General features: G+C 42.7%; 2 protein-coding genes and 1 pseudogene across 8 annotated transcripts in view; 2 read left to right on the forward strand and 1 right to left on the reverse strand.

Annotated features, from left to right (window-relative positions):
• LOC131227050 (large ribosomal subunit protein uL14mz-like) overlaps nucleotides 1-27,884 on the reverse strand; it is a 62,259-nt gene that overhangs the window by 25,641 nt on the left and 8,734 nt on the right. Inside the window, exon 4 of one of the 7 annotated variants that reach the window (XM_058222749.1) lies at nucleotides 5,034-5,056. The exons of 3 other annotated variants lie outside the window; for them this stretch is intronic. The gene's annotated coding sequence lies outside the window, so the exon portion shown is untranslated. Of the gene's footprint in view, nucleotides 1-5,033; nucleotides 5,067-26,332; nucleotides 26,469-27,884 lie in introns of those variants that run through there. 3 more of the 7 variants (XM_058222748.1, XM_058222747.1, XM_058222745.1) reach the window with 3 other exon arrangements.
• LOC131226946 (probable inositol transporter 2) lies at nucleotides 3,459-26,660 on the forward strand (annotated as a pseudogene).
• On the forward strand, nucleotides 20,473-22,299 carry LOC131227051 (nuclear-pore anchor-like). The gene is made up of 5 exons (XM_058222753.1): nucleotides 20,473-20,674; nucleotides 20,754-20,846; nucleotides 20,944-21,009; nucleotides 21,811-21,900; nucleotides 21,995-22,299. The coding sequence occupies exons 1-5, from the start codon at nucleotides 20,495-20,497 to the stop codon at nucleotides 22,100-22,102; spliced, it is 537 nt and encodes a 178-aa protein (XP_058078736.1). The 5' UTR covers nucleotides 20,473-20,494; the 3' UTR covers nucleotides 22,103-22,299.

Genomic DNA, 27,884 nt, shown 5'->3' on the forward strand with positions numbered 1-27,884 from the left:
TATGATTCATTGGCCCATTTCAGATACTAGACCGAGTGAGTGTGGTTGCGTACCTCCTTGCGTTGCCCACACCACTCGTAGGCGTGCACAACGTATTTCATATATCGATGCTAAAGAAATACGTTCCTGACCCTTCCCACATTATCAGATGAGAGCAGGTACAGTTGAGTGAAGATGCTACTTATGTACTGCGACTGACAAGTATTCTAGATCGGAAGGAACAGGTGCTGCGTAGTAAGGTTATCCCACTTGTGAAGGTGCTATGGACACATCACACTGAGGAAGAGGCTACTTGGGAAACAGAAGCCAAGGTCCACAAGAACTACCCTCAGATTATTGAGGAGTACGAAAAGGTACTAATTTTGAGGATGAATTTTTTTCTTAAGGGGGTAGATTGTAACGTCTCGGAAAAATCCGTACAAAGACCCAGGTACCACCTCAGGCAAAAATTACGAAGGACCAAATCCTTTAGAAATTAGACAAAAGTTAATTAGGTACTAAACTGAATTAAGCGGCAAATTAGCTCGAATTGCTTTCTATACAAACCGCAAGACCCAAAACCAGCAGAATCGCTAGTTCTACATTTCCTACAAACCTAGGATCAATCTCTAAACCCAGTTGCTCTTGGGAGCACACTGAAACTACTTATCAGACCTGGACCGCGCATCAAAAGTCCGATTACCGTGAAACTATACGGTTATGACCGCCTTACTGGGCTTGACAACCATCTCAGAAATTAAGTCCAAATAGTATCCAAAAATGCACAACTTGAGCAAGTGACTTGGTTCAAGTCATGGAGACGCATTGCATATTCAGACCATCAGATTTCGACCCAACTATACCCTCGGATCGGGAAAAATTTCCAACACAGGTCAGTACATATGGCCCTGATCGAGTGACGACAACCGTTGAACTGAAATAGGCCACGGTCGATCCACTAATTCGATTGGACCGAAATCTTAAACTTGCGAGATCCATTGTTAGGGGACTTTCTCCAGACCGTATACAGGTAATGGGCCTCCAGATGAACTCCATTGGCCCGAAACAGCCGCCATTTGGCTATAACCTAAGTATACCATGGCCCTGGGGCCATTGAGCTCGCTTTTGAACCTATATAAGGACTTAAACCCCCTCTCTCCCATGCCATACGAATTCTATAAACCCTAGGAGAGAGAAGAGAGAAAAGAGAAAGAGAAAGTGAGGAGAAGTGAGAGAGATTGAGAGATAGTTGCTGGGATTTGATCCCACCGCTCTTCGTGCTAATTCGCCTCTCTCGTATCGCTTCATCGATGATTCTGATTCCATTGTTGGGTAAAAAATCCTAACCCTAACCTATTTTAGGTATCCAAATAGAGTAAATGGTGAAATAGCTAACTTATGCCGTTGTGCCGTAGACGAAAGCATAGCGTTCGAACTGAGTTCGATATGAGTTTACTGGCGAAAGGTGCGGACTATAAACGTTTAGGTTATGGTTTTCAAGGCTTTCAATATCAGTTAATGATTTATGACTGACTTAATTGCTATCACATGTGCTTAGATACGATGTTTCCGTATATTACACATATATGTAAACTATGTTGTTTTAATGCATTCTATGTGTTAGTTGAAATGTTTGATTGAATATGGAATCATGATTTGTGCTTACCATAATTATTGATTGATAATACATATTTGTCGTATGTGTGGCAACTCTTTTGTGAAAGGATTTGCTATAATATAGGTTATAACTAATTTGTTACATGTATGTTAATATGTGTAGCCTAAGTGTTTGATAAAATGTTTGAATGAGAAAATGCTTGTTGAAATGGATTTAATGAGGGTGTTGAGATAGGATTCTCAATCCCCTTATCTATAGTTACAATTTTCTTCATATAACCTATCTTACTACTATATGCCTTATGGATGAAATGCCTATGTATAATAACATGTGCACTATGTGTTTGTTGAAATGCTTAAATGAGATTTATATTTAGATTGGTTGTCACATGCTGTCTTGGACTATCACATGTGAATGCTATTGTTTTGGAGTGTGATTGGGGCTACAATGTAGTCCAGGCAATCGGTAATGACTTTCGATCGAGTGGCTGAATTAGTTTAGCCACCACGGACACGTTTAATGAATCCGAGTCGTACGATGATTATCGACAGTGATTAGGCCATAAGGAGTGCATATGCGCTCCATGTTGACTAATTCAATGTACGCTTGCACTAGTCGAGCTTGTCAAGTAACCCGATTTTTCTAATGTATGTTCACCATGTATGGATGTTACTGCTTGAATCTAAGGTACCAACTTACCAGTGAAAAAGTCCATTTAACCTTGGTACCTCGATCTGCTAAGACTCATGAGTCGGGCATGGTGATACGGGACACCGTAGTCGAGTTGTCGGCCTACGCTGGGGCGTCGAGCCTCCCCGTAGTGACCAGTGAGTAACCCAAACTCGTGAGCCGAATATAGTGGTATGAGACACTGTATTCGAGCTGTCGGCCTACGATCAGGTGACGAGCCTCTCGAAGTGATATCAAGTATACACTAAGACTACGCTAAGGTGACAAGCTTTTCCGTAGTAACCTCAAGTATAAACTAAGCCTGCGCTAAGGTGACGAGCCTCTCCGTAGCGACATGGAACTGCCTATCGTATTTAATTAACTAAGATTGACGACCCTAGATGGATCATTGTTTGGGTAAATGATATAAAGGAGGTGCCTTAGCTTCCCAACCTGCTGTATGAATAAGACTAAGTAAGAACTTGGCTAATCACATATATGCACCACATTACATGTGCCTTTGGCGTTGGAGTTTAGCACAGCCGTGAGATGATGTCGTAGAGGGAGTGTAGGCGAGGGCATGCATCATTAACACATATCATCCTTGCATTAACCAGAGTACCTAGGAATGCTGTTGTATTGCTTTATCATTATTGCTTGACTAAATTGATAACATGTTAACTTTTGCCTTATAGCTCCACTGAGTTGATCACTCACTCCCACTTTAGGACGGTATTTTAAAATATCAACTAGACTCTGTTGTAGTTATAGGTGATGATACAGCTTACGATCTGGAGCCGGCCTTCTTCGACGATGAGGAGTTCTCCTACCTGCAACTCCCTTACGGGTCTATGTAGACCTAGAGTTATGTCGCCGGGGCTACAGGGTTATGGATTAACAGACATTACACTTTATCATTTTGTAATTTTAGGAATTATACATGTAATTTACTTAACTTGGTGACATGTTGATACTTTGGGGACTTACCACTTATATACTTATATGTACTTATCACATGTAAGACCCGTATCTTAGTCCGTACCGTTCCGTTAGCTTCCGCGGTCCTTTCGGTCAAATTTGGCAACCTTCGCACTGTATCCGACGTGTGCGCGGTATCCTAAGTCAAGTCCCACACACCGATGTCAGCCGGAAGTCGTTTGGTGGAATAGAGACGTTTTCCGGCGAGAATCTGATGGCGATCAAAGAGCTGAAGGAATCCGGCCATGCAGCCCATCTGCTTCTCTATCTGTTTCTCCAGACTCTGGTTGTCTGGGATACCCGGGAGGACGCCTGGTGTCATTCTCCGGCAAGGTGTGTCACTTTCCCGGTAAGTCTCTCTCTCTCTCTCTCTCTCTCTCTCTCTCAGAGTTCTATGGTCAGACTCTAATCGGGCGCGGATTAGCTACTGACAGGTTGAGTAGCCAGAGGCGCTATTAAAGTGACGTCACTAAGCTTCGTGGGCCCCATCATGATGTATGTTTTGTATCCACGCTGTCCATCCATTTGGAGAGATCATTTTATGGAAAGATCCAAAGAATGAGTTAAATCCAAAGCTCCAGTGGACCTCAGCAGAGAAAACAATAAGGCAATGACGCCCACCATTAAAAACTTCTAAAAGCCACAAGAGTTTTAGCTAACCATCTGTTTTCAGGCCAGCACATCAAAGGGTTGACGTCGTTCAATCTAGAAAACTTGAAGGGAATCTCACATTTACAGTGGGTCATAGAAGATCTACGGTTTGGATGAAGGACCCACTTTCATAAATCTGCACTTCCACATCTGATCAGGACACTGCAATTCCTGGTCCATCTGCATCAAATAGTGAAGGCATCCTACCCATTTATTTTGTACCAGTGGAGCCCTTGTCTCAGTGATCCATACCGTTCATATGATATGGCCCATGGATAGAGCATGCCCCAAAGATAGATATTTGTGTTTTCCCTTCTTTCATGTCTTTTTTAACTTTGGAACAAGTTGGATTTCAAATAAACATTATGGTGGTCCGTAGGATAGTTTCAACGATGCGAATCACTCTCCCCACTGTTTTCTGTGGTGGGGTCCACTACAGATTTTTATCTACTTCATTCTTTGGTTCATATTCTAAAATAATATCTCAAAATGGATGGACGGTGTGGATACAACACATACATCATAGTGGGGCCCACTTGGTGACGTCACTTCAGTAGCCTAATCCGCGTCCCAACCGTTCATACAACTTGGAGCTCGAGGAGCATTAGTGCTCGTCTTTGCACGACACGTACCTAGAGCTCGAGGACATGTACCTAGAGCTGCTATGTCAGCTAAGCTACAGACAGACAGCAAGTAGCTGTACTTGAAGCTTCTTCAGGAAGCTATAATTTAAAGCTTCTTCAGTAGCCATAAGCAGTAAGTAGTAGCAATACGTTTTTTCCCTACTAAGTAAAATATGCGGGGGCCCATTTTGAATTTTTTGGTTTATCCACACCGTCCATCAGTTTTTCCAGATCATTTTAGGGGTTGATACTAAATTTTAAGTATATCTGATAATCAAGTAGATTGCACCATAGGAGACAATGAGAATAATGATTCCCACACCATTGAAAAAAATGAACAATCCGAACCTTGCCCAATCCGATCCGACTCGAGTTTCTTGACCAAGTCAGACTTGAATTGGTTCAAGCTAGCAGGGGTTCGGATCGGTTAGAGTCCGATGACCCGGACTCGGTACCGGATCAGATCGGGTATGGCACACTTGTCAGCACCAATGGCTTTCTCATAACAGGAGGCCAGTTCCTGTCCTACCTTATCAACCTAGCCTTCACTAAGGTAAGTATTTAGATTGTAATTGTGATATTAGAGGGACCAAAAAAAAAAAAAAACCTATCATGCATGTCTAGGGGTAGTTTGGTCCTAAAATATTAGGTCACAGTAAAATTCATAGTCAAGCTAGCCTTCACATGATGGTAACTCTGATATTAAAGAGAATACCTCCATCTTTTGCTAAAAATTATCACATACGGCACTTTGATCTTCCCAAAACATAGTGTTACACATAAAGGTAAGTTAAATGATGCTCAGGCAGTGTACAACACTTCATACACAGGTATCCATAAATTCTACATTTGGAGTACATCAACTATAGTTAAGCAGACTAAATCGTGGAACTGTATCTAAATCACAATCCTCAAATCAGATAGGTTGGACAATACCAACTTCTAATTCTATGACACTTTTCTGTTGAAATAGGACTAGAGAACATCTTACCTTTTTCACCATCTCCATCAATCTGATATTCAAATCATCAAAACAAGTTTAATTTTTTGTTAACGATACATTGACGTTAGGAAATATAATTTGGGCAGTTTAATTTGACTTACATGCCACGCATGCAATTTCTAGGTAATTTCTCTTGCCTGCGATCATCATCACACTCTGCCAGTGTATTGACGTTCTTTCTCACACTATAATCAGTGTCTTAAAACCCGGACAAGACAGGAGGGCCAGACCGGTTTGGACGAAAGCCAGCCACCGAAATGAGTGGGCTGCTCTGAACCTAGGTCAATTAGGTCAGTACCAAGATCACTAATCAAAGCTCATACCAATGACCTCCACTCAAAAACCAAACACCGTTACCACTGGGCTTATGGCAGGTTACTAGTTAAATCCTATCATTTTTTTAATGATTTTTCATTAAGTAGATTATTGGGCCAGATTGGGTCTTACCAAGGTATTCCATAACAGTAACAGTGGCCGTAACAGCCACCACCATTACCATTACGAGACAGGACGTCCAAGTAGGTGCAATCTTGTCCCAGTGTAACACCATTCACTACAACAAAAGCAGGATTAGCCGACGCTGTGTGTGGCTAATTTACCAGCGCTAATTAAAATCGGGCGCCGGTTAATGATCGGGTATAAATACCCTACCAAAAGCCCTAACCCTCTTATTCTCCCCTCTCCCGACTCTCTCCCTCTCACCACCCCAGACGCTCTCTCTCTCTCTCTCTCTCCATCCCAACTCTCTCTCTCTCTCCCTTTAGATGCAACGACAACCATCGCCATCTCCACCCCTACAATCCTTTCTCAATCGACCCTCTCTCTCTATCTCCCCTTTTCCCTCTCTCAATCGACCATCTCTCTTTGTTTCCCCTTTCTCAATCCAAATCTACTCCTCTAGGGTCTCTCTCTCTCTCTCTCTCTCTCTTTCTCTCTCATCTCTCTTCTCTTCTCTCTTCTCTTCTCTTCTCTTCTCCAGACCGGACCTAGGTTTTTCTCTCTCAATCTTTCTAGAACGGATTTGGATTTTTCTCTCAAGCTACAACAAATTTTCAATATAGATCTAGGGTTTTCTCTCGAGCAATTAGCGGATTATTTATGACCACATCTAGTCATAAGGTAATTTTAGCTTTTCTTTTTCAACCATCATTTTCCAGTTAGCATGGACAGAGATTTCCAGTGATATTTGTAGCAATTGAGATTTCATTCCTTGTGATCTAATTACAGTTTAGTTTTATGGAACGATGGTCTGGATCATTGAGTGATGGGGTGATAGTTGTACCTTAGGCTTCCTTCTCTCTGCAGACACTGGTGAAAGGAGCTCCATTTTGTCAATTTTAATATACAAAAGCTAGAAACTTATGGCACATTCTATGCAGCAACCCTCTGTTTCATCTTCACTCTTATTTTTTCCATTTTATATTCATGTAATATCCATGAAGAGACATGCTGACCACTCGAGATGAATAAAATACCTTTTGGATGATTGAGTTTACTGCATTCTAGTAATTATCCTAGAAACATATGCCAAAGTGTAACAATTCATGACTTCTCAATAAGTAGCTTGTGATTTTTGGGTTAAAGCATATTAAGATAGTTTTCATATGTGAATGGCATCTATCCTATGTAATATTCTCCTTTTAACAAAGCTTGGCAATGGGTTGGGCCTAGGCTAGCAAAATCAAATTTTCAAAATCAAAATCCAAGCCAACCTTCAACTATCATGAAGCAATATAATTTTGTGCATTACGATTCCTCTTTCATTACAACTGTGGCCAACATCAAACAACATTGATCTTCAGTCATGCACATGCACAATTAGGGACACTGTCAGACAAACTCGACTTTCTGCATGAACTTTGTATTGAAGCATGTTGAATATCTTTTTACACACCCATATGTGCATTTTCATGGTTTGATAGCTCCACCCATTTGTTAGCTGTGCATATATAAACACTTTGAAAACAGAGCAATGATCACATTCATCAGGCAAATGAACTTCCACATTTGGATGAAACCATTGGATCATATAAATTTTATTATTATTTTTTTTAATGCCAGATCCATACCATGATGTGCATTAGCACCCCACTAATTTGCTTAAGCATCGGAACCAAGAATTGAGATTCACTCTTCCAAAAGGGAGAGAATCTCTCTTAAGAATAGAAAAAAAAGAAGCCTAATTCTATGTTCGACTATTATCAAAGGAGGCTCTACAAGCATGTATAGGTATGGAAAAATCCCAACTATCCATACAATCTAATTGTAGTCATTAAAAAAAATCACCTAAGCAGTCCCTCACATTTTTTCGCCCGAGACCCCGAGGCAACAAGCCTGACTGAGGCAAGCATGTCAAAAGCCTAGAGGGACTTAGCTTGGATTGTGGAAAATGAATCCCGACCGAGACTTACGAAGTCCAGAGCTATAAGGTAAAGTATACGAGATGCATAAAGTTGACTCGGCAAACGATACAACGACATCCGAAAAGGCCGACTAAGGCCCAACACTCAGAAGCCACCCGACCGACTATAAAACCGACCCATCTTTAGGTCAGTTATAGAGTCGGCTATCGGATTAAAGAGAATCAGTCTCATCTCATCCGACAATAGGCAAGTAGCCCTACCCTTTATAGCAGGCTGAGACTCACTCATCAGTAGAGTCGGCCCGGACCGATCCAAGCAAAATAGAAACAGTATCAAGTGAAATACCTTGTCGAAAATCTAGTAAAAGGATCCCCGATCCTGAAGATCTCGGGATCAGCTGGAGTCCAAAAACAGATTGATACCAAATCTCCGAGATATCAGGAGAAGAATCCTAGCACGATGGGATCCTCTCATTCCTATAAATACAGAAGACCTCCAAGATGAAAGGTACACAAAAACATTGTCCTTGAGACCCTTTTTGAATAATCATGGCCCTGACTTTAGCATCAAAGGGTCCCCGGCTCTAGCCAGGGTCTCCTTTGTTTCTCCCTTGTGCAAGTGATAGGTCGACGGAGGGATGCATCAGATTTTTTACATCAACAATTTGGCGTCGTCTGTGTGATACGATACGAAAAGTCATTTTCCTAGCTCTATCAAAAATCTTCAAAAGATCTCAAATGGCAAGAACGAGGAGAACCGCCCAAAACGAGCCTAATGAGGTCGTTGTGACTGGACCACCGGCAACAGAAGGCCCGCCGGGTACGAACGGTGCCCAAGGGGCCTAGAACCGACCCGATAACCGACAAGGTTCTGCGGCCTGTCGGCAACCTCTGTTTCGACCAGACATACTCAGTGGAACCGAGGGAATGGGCGGTTAGATAGGGAGATCCAAGAACTCAGGACTGATATGAACTTCATGAAGCAAATGCTGGAACAGATTCATTGCCAGCAAGTTCCACCCCAGCATGACGGTCAGACGAATGCCCCACAACAATTCGCTGACCCTCAGCCCGTGGCTCCACGCTCTGTCCCTCAACAAAGTCAGCACCAGGGTCCACCCGAGCCAGCACCCTCTCATTCTGTGACCGCCCCACTGCCTGCCACTGATCTTCGACATGAAATAGATTAGATGAGGCACAGTAGGCCACCGGTTGAGGGTACGGCTGATAGTGATGAACCCTGGAAAGCCGACCTTCAGGACTTCAGGAGGGAGATACGGGAAGAGATTGCAGATATGAAGCAAGGCCGCGACGTACATCAGACAAGGCTCAAGACAAAAGTATCCCCGTTCGTTAAAGAGATTATGCAAGCTCAGTTACCCGAACGGTTCCGTCTTCCACATATTACGCCATTCACCGACAAAACCAATCCAACCGAGCATATCGAATCCTTTCGGACGTATATGGAACTGCACGATGCCTCGGACGCCATTATGTGCCGAGCTTTCTCCCTTACTTTAGCTAATGTAGCTCGGCTTTGGTTCAAACAGTTAAAATCAAAGTTCATTAGCTTGTTCACAGAGCTCAGCGATGCCTTCCTCACTAATTTCATTGGTAGGAAGAAAAAGTTAAAGCCACCTGCTCACCTGAACAACATAGTTCAAAAGGAGGGAGAGCTGTTAAAAGACTATATTAAGCGCTTCAACTTCGAGTCTCTCCAAGTCTGAAAACATTTGGACGAGACAACACTTAACTCAATCATGCAAGGCGTTAGAGATAAGCCATTTCTGGCTTCCTTGGACAAGAACCCGCCTACCACTCTAGCAGAATTTATGGCTCGGTCAAACAAGTATACAGACGCTGAAGAAACCCGAATCCTGCGTGAGGCCACTCAAAACGCGAAAATTTCGGCCAAAGAGCTAGCAAAGAAAGAAGTTGACTTGGCTAGTGGAATGAAACATCAAGATGATTGGTCTCGTAATGAATGTAGATCTGGTAAGCGGCCTGACCACAAATTCTCAACGTATACCCCGCTCAATAAACCACAGGAGCAGGTTTTAATAGAGATCAAGGGCGAATGGTTCATCAACTGGCCAGATAAACTCCAAAGCAACCCGAACTGATGGAGCAAAAATAATCACTGTCATTACCATCGTGATCATGGGTATAATACAAGTGACTGCTAACACTTGAAGGAAGAAATCGAGTGACTCATCCGAGAAGGCTGTCTCAGAGATCATGTCAAAAGAACCGGGACAACAGAAGAACATTGGGGTGAAAACTGACCCACAAAGGAAATTCGAACCATCATGGGAGGTCCCCGAAGCGGAGGCGACTCAAATAATGTTCGAAAAAATCATGTTAGGAGCATCAGTCAGCCTGAGTCTGAAATTCTAATTTTAACTCAACCTTCGAAAGAAAAAAAAACAAAGAAGTACTACATATCATTTATCGATGAAGACGCTTGGAGCATTCATCATACGCATGATGATGTATTAGTCATCACCCTCACTATAGCGAACCGCAAAGTATTTCGCATTCTCGTTAATACAAGGTCGTTCGCAGACGTATTGTTCACTTAAGCGTTCGACAAAATGGGTGTCGAACGATCGGCATTACGACCAGTTTACACCTCATTGATAGGATTTTCTAGTGGACGAACACTTCCCGAAGGAGTCATCTCGTTGCCACTTATTGCTGGAAACTCTCCACATCATGCGACAATAATGGTCGACTTTCTGATAGTCGACCAACCATCAGTCTACAATGCTATACTTGGCCGACCCTCTCTATGCCTTCTCTAAGCTATAGTATCGATGTACCATCTTTATATGAAATTTTCGACCGAGTCGGGAGTAGGAGTCATCAAAGGTGACCAACAGGATGCAAGGCGCTGCTATGCAACGGCCATAAAAGCTCCAACCGAAGTAACTACGATTGAATCATTGGACCCTCGAACCGAGACCCACGAGCGAGTACAACCGGTAAAAGATCCTACCCCAGTACCCTTGGTCGAGATAGATGAATCCAAGATAATTTAGATTGGCTCGTCCCTGCAACCGCTCCTGAAAGATAAGCTGGTATCCTGACTCCGACAATACGCTGATGTGTTTGGATGGAGTCATGAAGATATGCCTGGGATCGATCCCTCAATGATGACTCGTTGCCTCAACATTGATCTGACCTATCGACCGATCCGATAGAAGCAACGACCGCTCGGCCCCGAAAGGTACGCCATCATTAAAGAAGAGGTTAGCAAGCTCCTCAAGGCTAAATTCATCAAGAAGATATACTATCTAGACTGGATAGCAAATGTCGTACTTGTTAAGAAAGCCAACGGAAAGTGGCGAGTCTGTATTGACTATACCGACTTAAACAAAGCCTGGCCAAAGGATTGCTTCCCTCTTCCAAGGATCGATTAGTTGGTGGATAGCACGGAAGGACATGAACTTCTTAATTTTATGGATGCTTATTCTGGATACAATCAAATTGTAATCTATCAATTAGATTAATTCAAGACTACCTTTGTCACTGACAAAGGTCTTTACTATTACCGTGTGATGTTATTTGGTCTAAAGAATGCAAGAGCGACCTACTAACGATTAGTAAACAAAATGTTTGCTCGACAGATCGGCCGGACCATGGAAGTATACATTGATGACATGCTCGTCAAAAGTATATATGCAGTCGATCATATTACCGACTTAGAAGAGATGTTTCTTATCATTTGCAAAAATCAAATGAAGTTAAACCCAAGCAAGTGTGCCTTTGGGATAAGCTCGAGTAAATTTCTCGGATTCCTAGTCAGCCAGCGAGGGATCGAAGCGAATCTGGAGAAAATCAAAGCATTGCTCGACATGGAATCCCCAAAAATGATCAAAGATATACAAAGGTTGACTCAATGAGTAGCCGCACTCAACCACTTCCTCTCCCAAGCTACCAATAAGTCCTTCTTGTTCTTCAAACAACTGAAGGGACGACAAACGGTAGATTGAACGGAAGAGTGCGAAGCAGCGTTCCAACAGTTGAAGTCGTATGTCAGATCTTCACCTCTCCTAACAAAACCCGAGCCTGGGGAAGCCTTACTGTTATATTTGGCAGTATCTTATGCAGCCGTAAGCTCGGCATTGATACGCGAGTATGAAGGAAAGCAATTGCTGGTGTATTACGTCAGTAAAACATTACTACTGGCAGAAACCAAATATCCGCATTTGGAGAAGGTGGCCCTAGTCCTAGTTGTCTCCTCGTGACGACTTCGGCCCTACTTTCAAACTCACACTATCGTCATCGTGACCGACCTCCCGCTGCGTCAGATCCTTCAGAAACCGGAAGCTTCCGACCGACTAACGAAGTGGGCAATCGAGCTCAGTGAATTCGACATTCAATACAAGCCGGGGGTAGCATTTAAAGGACAGGTTGTGGGCAACTTCATATTTGAAGTTACACCACAAGCCGATTCACTTACTGAGCTTGCAGGTGAGCCAACCAACCAGTCGACTGCTTCTCCCGAGTCATCGCCCTACCCAACCCCCTGGAGGCTTTATGTCGATGGCTCATCCAACTCTGAGGTAAGTGGGGCAGGAGTCGTCTTGGAAATTCTCGCTCAAACCTACATGCAATATGCTTAAGACTTCGATTTCAAGCCTAGAACAATACAGCAGAATATGAAGCCTTGTTGCTTGGCCTTCGATTAGCAGCCAGCCTGGGTGTTACTTATCTCAACGTATTAGCGACTCGCAGTTGGTAGTCAATCAGGTCACCAGCGTGTATCAGACACGTAAAGAGCATCTGAAAGCCTATGTGAAGAAAGCTAAAGAGTTAATCAACGGTTTTCAACTATGTATCGTCACTCTGATCTCTCGAACAGAAAATGCCAAAGCCGACCTATTGGAGAAACTTGCATCTGCCGACGAAGACGATATACCCAGGTCCGTTTCAATCGAGTACGTCGCTAAGCCGAGTATTGACGACCCGCTTAGCTCGACCGTACACTCAATCGATTCGAAACCCACTTGGCTCGACTCAATCGTCCACTATCTTGACAGTGGGAAGTTGCCCGAGGATCGTGCTAAGGCCCAACGGTTGAAGATCCGAGCCTCTCGTTATACCATACTCAACGGGGTATTGTATAAAAAAGGATTTTTCACTCCTTTGCTATGCTGCCTAAATCATGATGAGACTAATTATGCACTGCGAGAAATTCACAAAGAAATTTGTGAAAATCACTCGGAAGGACAATCGCTTGCACATAAGGTTTTACGACAAGGGCATTACTGGCCAACCGTTTAGCACGATACTTGCAAGCTCGTCAAGAGTTGCGACAAATGCCAACGATTTGCGGCCATTCGGAGACAGCCACCTGAAGAGCTGACCCCTATGGTCGGGCCTTAGCTCTTCGCACAATGGGGAATCAACATCATCGGACTACTCCCTTTGGGGAAAGGTCAAACCAAATTTGTCGTTGTTGCAGTGGATTATTTCACGAAATGGGCCGAAACCAAGCCATTGGTTAAGATAACCGAACAAAAGATCACGGATTTTGTTTGAAAAAATATCATCTGCCGGTTCGGCATACCTCGGACCATCGTTACCAACAACGGAAAGCAATTTGACAATAGGCAGTATCAAGAGATGTGTGGTAATCTTGGAATAAGGAATGTTTACTCGTCTCCCCATCATCCTCAGACGAATAGACAGGTCGAGGTAGTCAACAAAATCATCAAACAGTATCTCCGAATCAAACTTGACCGAGCTAAGGGAGCATGGGCCGAAGAACTTCCTAAAATACCATGGGCATACCGAACTACCGCCTGAATGGCCACAGGAAAACCCCCTTTTCCCTTGCATATGGATTGGAAGCCGTTATCCCGATCGAGATTGGACTACCTTCGGCCCGGGTCAGCTCATTCGATGAATGAGACAACGAAGAACTGCTAGCTCTCGGACTCGACCTCTTGAAATATCAAAGAGAAATGGCCCGGCTAAGGACAATGGCTCGGCAACGACAAGTAGCTTGGTTTTACAATGCCCGAATCAAGGTTAGATGATTCCGAGCAGGGGACATGGTCCTCCGAAAAACGTTCCTGAACACAAAGGAGGTTAGTGTAGGAACACTAGGACCCAATTGGGAAGGACCCTATGTTGTCTCGAGTACCATCCGACCTGGGACATATCGGTTGGAAGATCTCACTGGGTAATTACTCCTTCATCCTTGGAATGCCAAGCATCTAAAAATCTACTATCCCTAAGTCGGCCATTGGGCAATTAATTACATTCATTTGTTAGACGAGCAATAATGGAGAAAATGTAAACTGAGTCAAAAGAATATGAAGATCAAATATATTCATTCATTAGTGCAAGTTTTACATCGAGTTACGCTAGTTCCTACTTGGAATTACATTGACAAAATGACAAGGGCAAATGCGAAAAAGAGTCGGCCGAGACACGCGATGTCCCATCTCGGTGGCGGATGCTCTCAAACCAGGCCGAAACTTGGTGTGCTTAAAGTGCTTGAAGCTTGGTGTGCCTGAAGTACTTAGCATGCTTTGTAATTCAAAATCGGCCTCAGGGTTCACCAGGAGCTAACTCGGGAGGTGGCTCGGGTTCAGCTGCTGCCGCTACTCGAAGCAACCTCTTGCGCCGCCTCAGGGGTAGCCTCAGAAGCAACCTCAAGATCAGCCGCCGCCGCACCAGTAGACCCAGTTGCCTCGACCTCCGGGCCTTCAGACCCAGAACCGCTCTCGTCAAATCCCGAGAGATCAAGGTCGGGGAAGGACTGCTTCATCAGGTCTATGCATTTGATGTAGCCGTCCTGATACAAGCGATCCCACTCCTCCAAGTACTCTCGAGACCCAAGAAAGGCATGCTCAAGGGCAGCCTTAGTCTCGGTCTTGAGCCGAGTCAACTTCTCTTCAGAGGAAAGATGAGTCTGGGGATTCCGCCAACTCTCCTCCTGAGCCTCTTTCAATTGCGAGGCCAAACGAGCACTCTCGGCTTTGGCTTCCTGAGTGGCCTTCCTGGCAAGCCTTAAGTCGCCAGTCATTATGTTAAGTCATGGCAGTAGCGAGATGTGCTTCCGCTTCCCTTGCTCGTTTCTGAGCATCGGATAGATCCGAGCTAACCCTGAGCACACAAGGGGTGAACTGCAAGAGAAAAACGCAAGGTCAGATCAAGTTTGAAGAAATCGACAGAACAAGTGCAAAGTTCAGTTCTTACCTTGAGAAGCATCTTTGCCATATGAGAGAGAGTCCGCCTCGGGAGACCTTCGAACAGGGTAGCGAAGTCCTTTTCGCTCCCATGGGAAATCGCCCAGAGGACCATGTCCTTCATGGCCCGTTAGAAGACTCCCCTCTCCTTTACTCCTCCCTCTGCTCTGGAACCTACTCTGCAACGGGTCCTGACTCAGGAGCCACTTGGGACTCGGGAGCCACCGTGTCCGTCTCTTCCGCCCCTTTCTTCCGTGACGGGGACTATCATGGTCGGGATGGTCGTGGCGGCTTGCCCCTTAGCCTTCGAGATTGTCTTCGGCTTCTTTGGAGGCCGAGACTCTGACCTCGGAGGGGCCCTCATCTTGGAAGGCGGGCGGAAGAAAGGCTGGGCCTCAGCCATCTCTGCATCAAAAGTAAGACGAATTGAATAAAATTCAAAAGGAATGCAACAGGATAGCGAGAAAGTACCTGTCAAAGTCGAGTTCAAACCTGAATAAAAAAGACACTCTGGTTGAAGAAGTCTCTTCCAAGACCACTGCTCCAGACTCAGCGCCTTCGGATCTTTAATCTGAGTTAAAGCGCCGACTCCGAGTTTCGGCCCTCACTCGGGGATATCTGCAAAACGCATTCATTTAGACTAGAAAATGTAACAGTATGAGAAGGTAGAGAAAAGAGTAGATGCCGAGTCACTTGCTTGGGAGAACAGCCAAGGAACACGAGATTCGATGAGCCCTGGCTCGGCAGTTTCCTAGCAGCCACAAGCCTAGAACCATCTATCTCTCCAATGCTTGTTAGAGGTAAGAGGGTCAGTTATCAAAGGATCACCCTTATTACGTCAAGCACACAAAAAGTACTAGTCGGGCTGTTGTGGATTCAGCCGTACTTAGAATGATAGAGAAACTCGTCGATAGTCAGTGGGGGCTGCTCTATCTCAGCTCACTCCATCGAGCATCTCAACAAGTTCCTTCACCCATTCGGAACTATTTGCTCAGGTCCTATCCAAAGTCAGGAAAGCAGATCCCGAGCAATCCCCTAAAGGGGCAGACGCAAGCCACACCGCAAAGTGACTTGGAAAATAACGACCATCCCAGCAAGAGGATGGTTGGGTAACTCGGAAGGGGGAGGCGAATGATGACCGAGTTTGGGACATGGTACCCGGCCATGATCCTATCCAGATCCGCCTCGGTTAAAATCGAGGAACGGGACCCTTTGCTCATCTCCGCCTCTACTCCCTTGGCGCGACTCGGCGACGGTTGCCGATCTCCTGGAGGGGACGAATCACGCCCCCTTCGGCCGCCTCATTCTCTTCTTTCGTTTCCACCCCGGGAGGATTGGGTCTGCGGGCAGTCGCCAACGATGCCCCTTTGCTAGAGGGACCTGCCGAAGCACGGTACTCCATAAAAATTCCAGCCACCCTTTCGGAATACTGGAAAGCTGCATTGGCGCCTGCAGCTATCTCCACCAACAACAAAGGTGATTCCGAAACATTTCAGAGACGTCTTACTTCACCCTTGTTACTAGAAGCTCCCTCCCGGGGACTCTGGGAACCTTACATTGCCATTGAAATTGAAAGAGAAAGGAAGGGAGAGAGTTAAAAACTCACCAGAGATAGCGAGAAGGAAACAGATGTGGAAGCAGAAATCGGAAACAAAAATGGTGGAGAGTGCAAAATCAGTGAAAATGGAAATTGGGGAAGAGGAAAATGCACGGGTGAAAATGAGAGAGGAGCATCCCGCTCTCCCTTTTATAGCCCTGCCACATGGCAAGAGCATTTAAGGAGTCGAATTGATGACCGCTTTAACTCCCCCGCCCGACACGTCGCGCACTCAGGATGACACAAACGCTGCCTTCGCCACTCGCCTAGCGCTCACAAGCTGAAAGAATGTTCTAACGGCATCCCGCTCGTGCAGCCCCGATCAACGAACCGGCGCATGTTCTGGACGACGCATGACTCCTGCAAGCATTAAATGCTTCATCATAACGTCCGCCCCAGTTCAAGTTGACTCAACAACTCTTTACTCCTTAACGTTAACAAAGTCGACACAAGGAGTAAGGGGCTTACTGTTGGGGAAAAAATAGAACAAGTTCAGAGACTCGGCTATGGAATGTACCAACTCTACTGACATTGTCCAGGACCCCGAGGCAACAAGCCCGACCGAGGCAAGCATGTCAAAAGCCAAGAGGGACTTAGCTTGGGTTGTGGGAAATGAATCCTGATAGAGACTTATGAAATCCAAAGCTATAAGACAAAGTATACGAGATGCATAAGTTTGACTCGGCAAACGAGGCAGCAATATCCGAAAAGGCCGACTAAGGCCCAACGCTCAGAAGCCACCCAACCAACCATCAAAACCGACCCATCTTTAGGTCAGTTATAGAGTCGACTATCAGATTAAAGGGAATCAGTCTCATCTCATCCGACAGTAGGCAAGTAGCCCTACCCTTTATAGCAGGCCGAGACTCACTCATCAGTAGAGTCGACCCGGACCGATCCGAGCAAGATAGAAACGGTATCAAGTGAAATACCTTGCCGAAAATCTAATAAAAGGATCCCCGATCCCGAAGATCTCGGGATCGGCTGGGTCCAAAAACGGATTGATACCAAATCTTCGATATATCAGGAGAAGAATCCTAGCACTATGGGATCCTCCCATTCCTATAAATACAGGAGACCTCCAAGATGAAAGATACGCAAAAAAGTTGTCCCTTAAACCCTTTCGAATGGTCTTAGCCCTGACTTTGGCATCAGAGGGTCCCCGGCTCTAACCAGGGTTTCCTTTGTTTACAAGCATGTATAGGTATGGAAAAATCCCAACTATCCATACAATCTAATTGTAGTCATTAAAAAAATTCACCTAAGCAGTCCCTCACATTTTTCTACTTTTGCATAAAATAAAAATAAGACCTAACCAAATTCTAAACACATTAGAAGGCCAGTTAAAAACCTCAAAAATATAATCCCATTGTATTCTTGTACCCACCATACTTTGGCAATAACTTCCTAGAATCATGGAGGGATCACATTAATGCTAACTCAAAATGCTTTCAAATGGGATTTTTTTTTTTTTTTTTTGAATTCCTCAGCCGGACATCATTTCACACCCAAAAGATTGCCCCAAAGTAAATGATTGAATTGCTCCAGCAATAATTCAATCTATTCACAAGGGACTCATCATTGAGATCTTGTACGGGTGCTTCCATTTCCATCTGATCAGGTACATTGACATCTTGTTTCTTGTTTCTTCATTTTCTTTCATGTTGCTATGCATCAGTTTCTCCTGTCCAATCTGAAAAGAATCCTTTATAGGCTCTATGACTCGGCCTTTTATGACACTGTTTACAAAAATTGCCCAAGGTTCATTTCAATTTCGAGTAATTTGGATTAAGATGTCAGTGAGACAACATTTGCCCCTAAAAATGTCTTGTCAAAAGGCTTTTATTAATTCTGGGAACAATAAATTCCAGGCAGTGATCTGACACAGGCCATCAATTACAATCCCTAGTGAAAAAACTCTGATTAAAAGGTAAAGCCAAGGAAACTGGTTTATTACATGGCTTAGAACATCATATGCAAATGATGCATGAAATCCTATGTCCTTCATCTTCAAAGTTGCCAGATAATCGATTAGGCTAAAGGTATTCAATAACAGTAATGGCGGTTGCAACACACGTTATGGCTTTTTTCTCTCTAAAAAAAATAAGAAGAAAAAAAGCCCTGTATCAGCCCATAACAGGCCATTTTTCTGTAATGGTCATTACAATCCCTTAACCTATAACGATGCCCACAAGTACCATTACCTAACAGTTTTTATATACCTTAATAAGGCTAGATCATTCTGATGCCTGAAGAGAATGATAGCCATTGATGTTTAGGCATCTGTACAACCAATTGAGCATCAGGATACTAGCATAGGCAGCATATCATGTATTCAGAGAGGCACAGCCGCACAGGCTTCAGATGCCATCATCCTTGAGGCGTATACTACCTAGGATAATTTCTTACAACAATGTCGTGGTTGGGAATACTATTGACATTGCCATGGGTCTAACATGCCAATTGGGAAGAAGAATGTCAAAATGTTATCAAATTCCTTTACAAGAAGGGGGCAGGCAAACCCGCTCAGAGTAAGAGCAACATGTGTGCAACATATCCTTGACCCTGGGCATGAGACGACAACACCTTAGTGTCAGTCAGACACAATTAGCATAACTTAGCCTTGAGCCTAGGCGTGGAATCGCAACATCTTGATGTCGGGTAATTGGGTACATTTACAGATCATCCATAATAGTACAGATCCGTTGCCATTGTCATCCTCGTGCATATGGAATAAAACCATTCAATGTCAAAAAATATATAAACGTAAAATATTTTTTCTTCTTTCTAGCCCCACTGATCCATCAGGATGGCCTATTACGTCTGATTATATCTGATTGATTGTTCTCATGGTTTCTTAATTATGTAGGTCAGCCGCCTTTTGGACTTGATAGTTCACAGTCTGTATAGCCACAAGGAAATATTTCTCCAGGAGCTTGTAAGGTCTGTATCTTGCTACTGATTCGATTTTTTTATTGGTCATTTAGAGTATTTGACCTATGCTCCTAGGTGCATTGGAGTTATCATCCACCCATTATCTGTACTGTACATGGGGCATATGTGTATGCTTATCTTCATCATCCATAATTGATTGGCAACTAATAAGAAATGCCTTTGAGTGGGGAATCGAGGTTGACTAGCCTTGTTACAGTTATTTGATTTTTGTAGAAGAGGCTGAAATGTGTCCATTGAGTCTAAAAGAGAGATACATTCAATTATAAATTCCCGATGGAGCTTATTCTTTCCCATATATTTTTGTGAAAATATATATTTGAGAGCATGAACATTTACCTTATTGAAAGCGTGCTCACTATTATGTTATGTATACAAGCATGCTATTGCAGATCGACTGCACATGCATGTACACAACATGGTTTGATGCATGTTGCACCACATGTTTGAAAGATTGTCATCTTGGTGAAGTTTGAATTATCAAATGCAAGATTTTAAAGAGTCCATGCGACATGCGTTCTGCGTCAGACATTTGTGGTCATTTAATTAGAAAGAAACCTATGACAAAATCTTTTTGGGCCAAGGCTAAAAACACCTAGGGTCAAGCCCTTAGCTCAACAGTCAGCTTCTCTTCACGTCGCATCAAAATCTCAGATTCTAACCAAGCTTACCTACCAAAAATTTATAAAGGATAGACTAAGAATGCCCCAAAACTCTTTGAAGCACCCTGCAGAAATGCTCCCTGCAGGAAAATATATGTACTTGTGTATGTTATCTGTGTACTCCTGTGGAGCACTATATGTAGTAGGCCTTTGATTGTAGCCATATGGTTTTTACTGTTTGTTGCTTGAAAATGGATGCAGTTTATTATTATTATTATTATTCTGAGAGAAACTTGTACTGGACAGGAAAAAGAACTTACTGAAAAGCATAATCTCTGGCTTGATGAAGAGTTAACGACCAAAGTTAACAGCCTCATTGAACTTCGCCGAACACATACTGAATTCGAGGCAGATATGTCTGCTAAGCTTGCTAATGTAAGTTTATTCTACTAATTCTTTCAAAATACCAGGGTTAGTGGCAGTTCAATCACTTTTTTCATGTTTGGTCTTTCAGGTTGAGAAAAAATTTAAAGATTGTTCAATCTGTCTAAAGTTGCATAAAGAGAGAGTTAGGGAACTTGAAAGGAAATTGACATCTCTGCGGGAGGTTTGACTTGTTTCTGTTTGGACTCATTAAATTTACATGCTATTCCATTTCTTGTCCTGTTAACATGCTCCATGGATCCATAATTGCCCCAATGAAGGAGTTATGCTCCACCAAAGATGCTGCTGCTGCTAATGAAGAGCGCTACTCTGCTGAAAAATCAACTGTAAGTTCCATGTGAAGTATTTATTTTTAGATCAGTAGAATTCTTTTTTTTGTTCCAGTTATTTGAAGTTATGGATACAAATCTGGTATGTGATTATTTGATGATTTTTTTTGGTTTAGAGTGTTCTTTGGTGGAAGCATATACATTATTTTGATGATTTTTGGTTGCCAATTATTAGAATTTATCATGATTAGTGTAATTTACTTTATCCTTAATAAAACTGAATAGAACATTGGGTCCATATCACAATCAGATTGTTATCTGCCTATATGTGTTGTACTATTACTGATTTAGAGATGATTGGTCATTAAATTCCATTTTTGTTTGCCTTTTTGAAAAGGCAGGACACAGTAACGGTTTATAAAGCTCATCGAATTCCGAGATTGTTATGATAGGAACACAAGAGGAATGCACAAACAACATAACTTGGTTAGGGTTCAAATTCAAAGGCTTTCTACACAATAGCAGTCTATGAAACCAATTTTTCATATATTTTTTCACTCCTACATTATTCTATCTTGCATTTATGGTTCTTTAATTCTTAACAAAGCATCAAAACTTTTTATTGCTTAGGTATTATCAATGTCTATCCATACAAGTTCTTGTTTGTATATTCCTACTTGGAATCCTTGTGATTTTCTCACCTTACGTGTTCTATTTTTCAATGTTTCCTGTTTAAATATGAGATCAATTTCCTACATAGTGATGTTTAACCATCGTGTTTGTATATTTCTATCTATCACTTTCATTCATTAATAGTCCATTTAAATTTATGTTTTGAATTTTCTCTGCCTCTTGAAGATTTCTAAGCTTGTTGACCTTTACAAAGAGAGTGCTGAAGAATGGTCTAGAAAGGCAGGAGAACTTGAGGGTGTAATTAAGGCATTGGAAGTAAGGATGTTTCTGCAAGTCTTGTGCATTCTAATTCACTATATACTATCCAGAACCTTATTTGAAGTCTTTTGATTTTGTATTGCACAACCAGACACATTTGAGTCAAGTCGACAATGATTACAAAGAGAAACTTGACAAGGAAGCATCTGCCAGAAAAGATTTTGAAAAGGTCTGGTATTTTGTTGTTTTGTTCATGTAAATAAATATTAAATGGTGCATTTGGAAGCATGCTTAAACTATGTTCCTGAACATTTGGGGGCCACCACCTTTGGATAAGTATGGCATTTGGAAAGCTTAGAAAGAGTAATCCACATTATGGTTGCTATCTTTTTCTGGTTGATATTGGTATTCGGTATTCCATTCATTCCTGTAGGACATGAAATGGTCTTTTCTTCAGTTGGGGAGATCAGTGATATCCTAGCCCTTTTAATGTATTACTCATTTAGTTAACATGGATGTTTTGCATTTTACACTGATGAAAGGACGTGGTGAAACAAACAGGCCTTAAGGGAAAATGCATTTCCTTGTGGATATGGTCTTTTTGTGAAATTCATGAATGTTTTGGATTTTAGATTTAAGACTTGCAGAGTATCAGGCTTTTCATTTTCTCGTGTGTATAATTTAAGCATTGGGAACTTTTTTATTCAGGAAATTTTGTTTAATATTGCATCATTTTTTATGTTTCAAATATTAAAAAAAAATACAGGTTTTAATTGAATTATATATAATAAAAAAATCTGGGGCCTCACAAATCTATACAAAGACTTTTCACGGCGCTTGTGTAGACTTCTATCGACGCCATACTTTTACCGGCGCTTGGTTGACTTTTGGCGGCGCTTGTTCCACTTTTAGCGACGCTTCTTTCAGAATTGCCAGCACTCAGCAAAAGCGTTGGTGAAGTGGGAGCTGGCGCCGAAAAGGAGTACCCATTATCGGCACTCAGACAAGCGCCGGTAAAAGTTGCTTAGCGACGGCAAAGGTTTTGCCAACATACCTCTCTTCCAGCGCTTGTCTAGCATTAGTATTTCAGCCCGTAACAGACCATTACAGCTGTTATAGGACCGTTGCAGGGCTGTTACAGGCCGTTATAGCTGTTATGACCCCGTAATGCATGACAGGTACCACCATTACAGCTGTTACGTAACCATTTTGGAATACCTTGTGTCTGACTCATTGGACCAGCAATTTGACTGAATCACCCACCAGTACAGGTTAGGTCTAATCCAGGTTTTAAAACATTAAGCAAAAACCGTTCTCAATCTAGCCTTCTCGAAGTAATTTTGCTATTACAGATACATAATTACACATCTTTTCTAAATATCACCATGATTTATAAGGGTATTGATCTTCTTCTTTTTTACATAACATATGGGCTTTGCATTCAGGCACCCGGAACATGGAGGTGGATGCTTGGAGTTGCGGGCATTCCGGCTCTGTTACAGTTTATATTGATGTTCTTTCTCCCTGAATCATCTCGTTGGCTGTATAGAAAGGTGCTCTAATTTTCTACCTTTTCTTGCTCTAATTTTGTCTGACATAAGTGACCAATACATACATGCACATAGGAGCACACATTCATGCTCATGCTTGCATATAGGTAAAGACAGACATGACATACCAACAAGGGCTGCAACTTGGGTTTGGAGCACTCCAAACCTGATTGATCCAACTCGAGTTCGGGTTTGATTGTCAAGGCCCTCAAGTCAGGTTCGGGTTGGAGAATTGATATCGGTAGGGTTTATGTTGAGATCATTTGAGTCGGGTTAGGTTGGTTTGGAAGACATGTATTTGGGTCAGGTTTTAGGTCGGGTCAGGTCGGGTCGGATATAGAAGAATTTGGGTTGGGTTCAGGTTGGGCACCTTGGATTGGAAGTCAGGTCAGGTCAGGTCAGGTTTGGGTCTTCCTGAGTTCAGGTAAGGTTTGAGTTGAACCTCAGCCCCAACCCGACCCTCCCTTGTTGCACCAAAGCTTTTCCAAAAATCAGGCCTAGGAGCACATTCATCCTCATGTGCATACATACACCAGACTGGGACTATAGACATACACATACACATTCATGTATACAGTCCCAAGCAAACTGCAATGGTGTAAACATATACATACATACAGCATCATCACAGCCCTGTCCCAACCATTTAGGGTTGTATTCACAATCCTGTTTCATCAACTACCTATATTTAAGGACCTATCTTACATAGGTAACACCTCTTCATATCCCTTCTGACTGCTTCAATCCAAGTCTTCATCTTGTCTTCTTTCAGCCCATTTAACCCTACTCAAGATTCCCTACTTATCAGAGCCATCTTTAGTAGTTATTGCATATGACCAAACCATCTCGATCCATTATTCTCCATCATTTCTCTTATTAGAACTTTTCCTAGGCTGCTTCTGATGACCCCTTTCTTAATATTATCCTACCCAGTCTTCTCACATATCCATCTCAACATTTTCATCTCTACAACCCTCATCTGCTATTAATATTCTCTTCAAATTGCTCTACACTCCGCCACATAAAGCATAGCTGGTTGAATAGCTGTCATATAAAAAATTTCCTTGAGATTCACAGGCATGAGGCAATCAAACCACAACCAAACGGAACATATCCATTTCATCCACCTAACTCTATTTCTATTAAAGACATCCCCATCCATCTCTTTGAGGAATGCCATCAATCAACTAAAAAGCCTCACACCTCTAATTAGTTCTACTAATAATATTGCATTCCAAATAATCGTCTTGGTTCTACTATTTTTTGAAGCGCTCTAGAGTTCTTCCTTTAAATCTCCAGTTTAGCATTTACCCCCTCTAGTATTGTCAATCAATGTCATGTCATCATCAAAGCTAAGATTACCTAGCAACATATATGCATACGTAACTACTAAAAGTTTTTGCAAGAAACATGAGGCAAGACTGCATACAGATACACATGCATGCAAACATTCATCCGTATCTTTTTGCTTTTGTTCTTTCTGGTAAGAATTTGTTTTGAAAGGTAACACTACCAGGTATTGAACCCTGGATCACTCACACATTACAGTCTCTAAGAAATTGAGATCCAGCATTTTCTAATATGCCAAGTTCCTGTTCCACATTTCCGAATTTTAGGGAAGGCAAGAGGAAGCGAAATCCATACTAAAGAAAATATACCCACCCCATGAGGTAGAAACAGAGATTCAAGCCGTCCAAGAATCAGTTGAAGCCGAGGTCAGGGAAGGATCTTCAGAAAAGATCAGCTTCATCAAGTTATGGAAGACAGAGACAGTGAGGAGAGGTCTTATTGCACGTGTAGGACTTTAGGTGTTCCAGCAATTTGTGGGTATAAACACAGTCATGTACTACAGTCCTACAATAGTTCAGTTGGCAGGATTTGCATCCAACAAGACTGCTCTCCTACTCTCGCTCATCACTTCTGGACTCAATGCCTGGGCTCTACAGTCCGCATCTACTTCATTGATAGGATGGGCCGCAAAAAGCTCCTGGTCATCAGTCTAACAGGGGTGATTGTCTCACTCGGCATCCTGTCAACCGCTTTCCATGAGACCAGTTCACATGCGCCAGACGTTGGTAGGACGGCAACGGACCATTTCAGAAACTACACCTGCCCAGATTACCAGACAGCTTCTACGACTTGGGACTGTATGAGATGCTTGAAGGCTTCTTCTCCAGATTGTGGGTTTTGTGCTTCTGGCACTAACAAGGCTAGTTCATTTCCATCTTCTTACAGTGTTTTTTATTATTTTTCCCGCGGTTCTTAACATTTGGGGCCCATGACATGGTGATCCAGACCATAGATGGAGGAAGCCCCAAATATCTCCCGAAATGGAAGAGATACTAACCCTTTAATCAGTGGCCTACAAAGTGACAGTTCTACAAAAGTATGCAGCGACTGTCCACATTCAATACACAATAGGCCAACAATCAAAGGGTTCAGATCGTCCAATCTCAGAGATTTTGGGATATTCCACATCCAAAGTGGATGCATGTCATGCATCACATCAACAGTCTGGATCTCCAAACCATGGCCCCCGCATATATGGAATCCTGAACATAAGCAAAACCGTACATTTCAGAGGGGCGGGACATGATAATTCCTCATCGCGGAGCTGGTTAATAGATTTCCTTTTTTATGAATTTTGGTGTTTATCCTAATCACAGATGTTTCCGGGAGCATGTTTGATTTCAAATTCAAAGGAGAGGAATCTCTGCCACAATGAACACAGGGAATGGTACACAAAAGGATGCCCAAGCAACTATGGATGGATAGCATTGGTCGGATTAGCACTGTACATCATCTTCTTTTCTCCAGGGATGGGAACCGTCCCGTGGATCGTGAATTCTGAGATCTACCCTTTGAGATTTAGAAGAGTATGCAGTGGAATAGCTGCCACAGCAAACTGGATCTCAAAGACTGCCCTTAACGGAAGCGATAGGAACATCATGGACATTCTTTATATTCGGGTTGATCTCTGTGGCCGGCCTGATTTTCGTGTTGGTTTCCGTGCCAGAGACGAATGGCCTGCCAATTGAGGAAGTGGAGAAGATGCTGGAGCAAAGAGCTATACAGCTGGTGTTTTGGAAGAAAGGATCAGATCAAGAAAAGAAAATTTCAGTTGTGTAAATGAAATGCCAGCAGTGGGTTTCTCTACTTCCACTTATGTAGGAGCTCCCATAAATCAAACCAAGGGAATTGTAATCTATACAAAGAGTAGGATGATGAGTCAGTTATGTTAATTGGAAGTGCTTTCAGTTAATTTAAGACACAAGGGGGGGAGGGGAGACAAAAGTTTACAGCTGCATTTGGATGCACAAGTGAATTGAATTGCAAATAGTCAGTTCAATCAAGAAAAATGACAGAAACTATGGATGTTTTATACTAGGGGTAATGAGGAAATAGCCCCTACATCGCAGCTATCATGATCCATTTAATATGTATGCTAGTGAAGGCAAATATAATTTGGTTGTTTTCCACTTCATTAGACTCATACTTGCAATTTAATTGGATGGCACATCCAAACACACCATAAGGAAGATGTGTCCCAGTTCTGTTTGTTCTTGCCCTGTTCTGGGGCTGAGCATTTGCTCCTTGTTTTATTTGTATCTTTCTTTTTTCTTTTTTTTTCAAGGTTTTGCTGAAGTACCAACTTCATGGGGACCTTAGCAACGTCCCCAAATGGGGCAAACCTTTCAAGTGACTCATGGGATGCCCAATCATCAATATGAACCATGCATTCTTTTATACAAGTAGGGACACCCATGGTGCGAAAATCACACCAATCCATGGTGTGCCATAAAGGCCGTTACGGTACCATAAAGGCCATTACATAAAGGTATTGGCGGCAACCGTTACGCGTTACAAGGTCGTAAAGACTGTAATGGCTGTTACAGAAAAATTACCCGTAAAGGCCATTACAAATCGCGTAAAGGCTATAATGGCCCCGTAATGGACCGTTACAGGGCCGACATAGGTTTTTTGAATTATTTTTTTCTGCAATAAAAAATAATTACACCCCGTGTCATAAAGGTAATGGTGGTGGCCGTTATGGCCACCATTACCGTTACAGAATATCTTGCACCAATCGGATGATCCTAAGCATCCGATCAGTGGCATGGAAAATGTGCACTCAAGATTGAGCTGATAAACAAAATAGGTCCAATCATCATCTTGAACCATCTATCCAATAGATCCCACTTTGTATTGCTTATATTCCATAGTAGTGCTTTGGTTTGATGATTCCAACCATGCAATCTATGGCTTCTAAAAAAAATGGTTGTAACAAATTGGCCTTATTCATAAGGCAACATCTGATTAGAGTGATTCTTGAACCATAGGATGGTACTATTGAATGAACCATCCTGATTGATGATTGGGCGTCCTGCGTGTCATTCAAAGGGTTTGGGGACTTTGCTATCGTCCCCATGAAGGTGAGGACATTAGCAAAACCCTTGACATGATTACCATAAAAAAATCCATAGAACTTAA

Source organism: Magnolia sinica, chromosome 15 (assembly GCF_029962835.1).
Source record: "Magnolia sinica isolate HGM2019 chromosome 15, MsV1, whole genome shotgun sequence".
Classification (NCBI taxonomy): domain Eukaryota; kingdom Viridiplantae; phylum Streptophyta; class Magnoliopsida; order Magnoliales; family Magnoliaceae; genus Magnolia; species Magnolia sinica.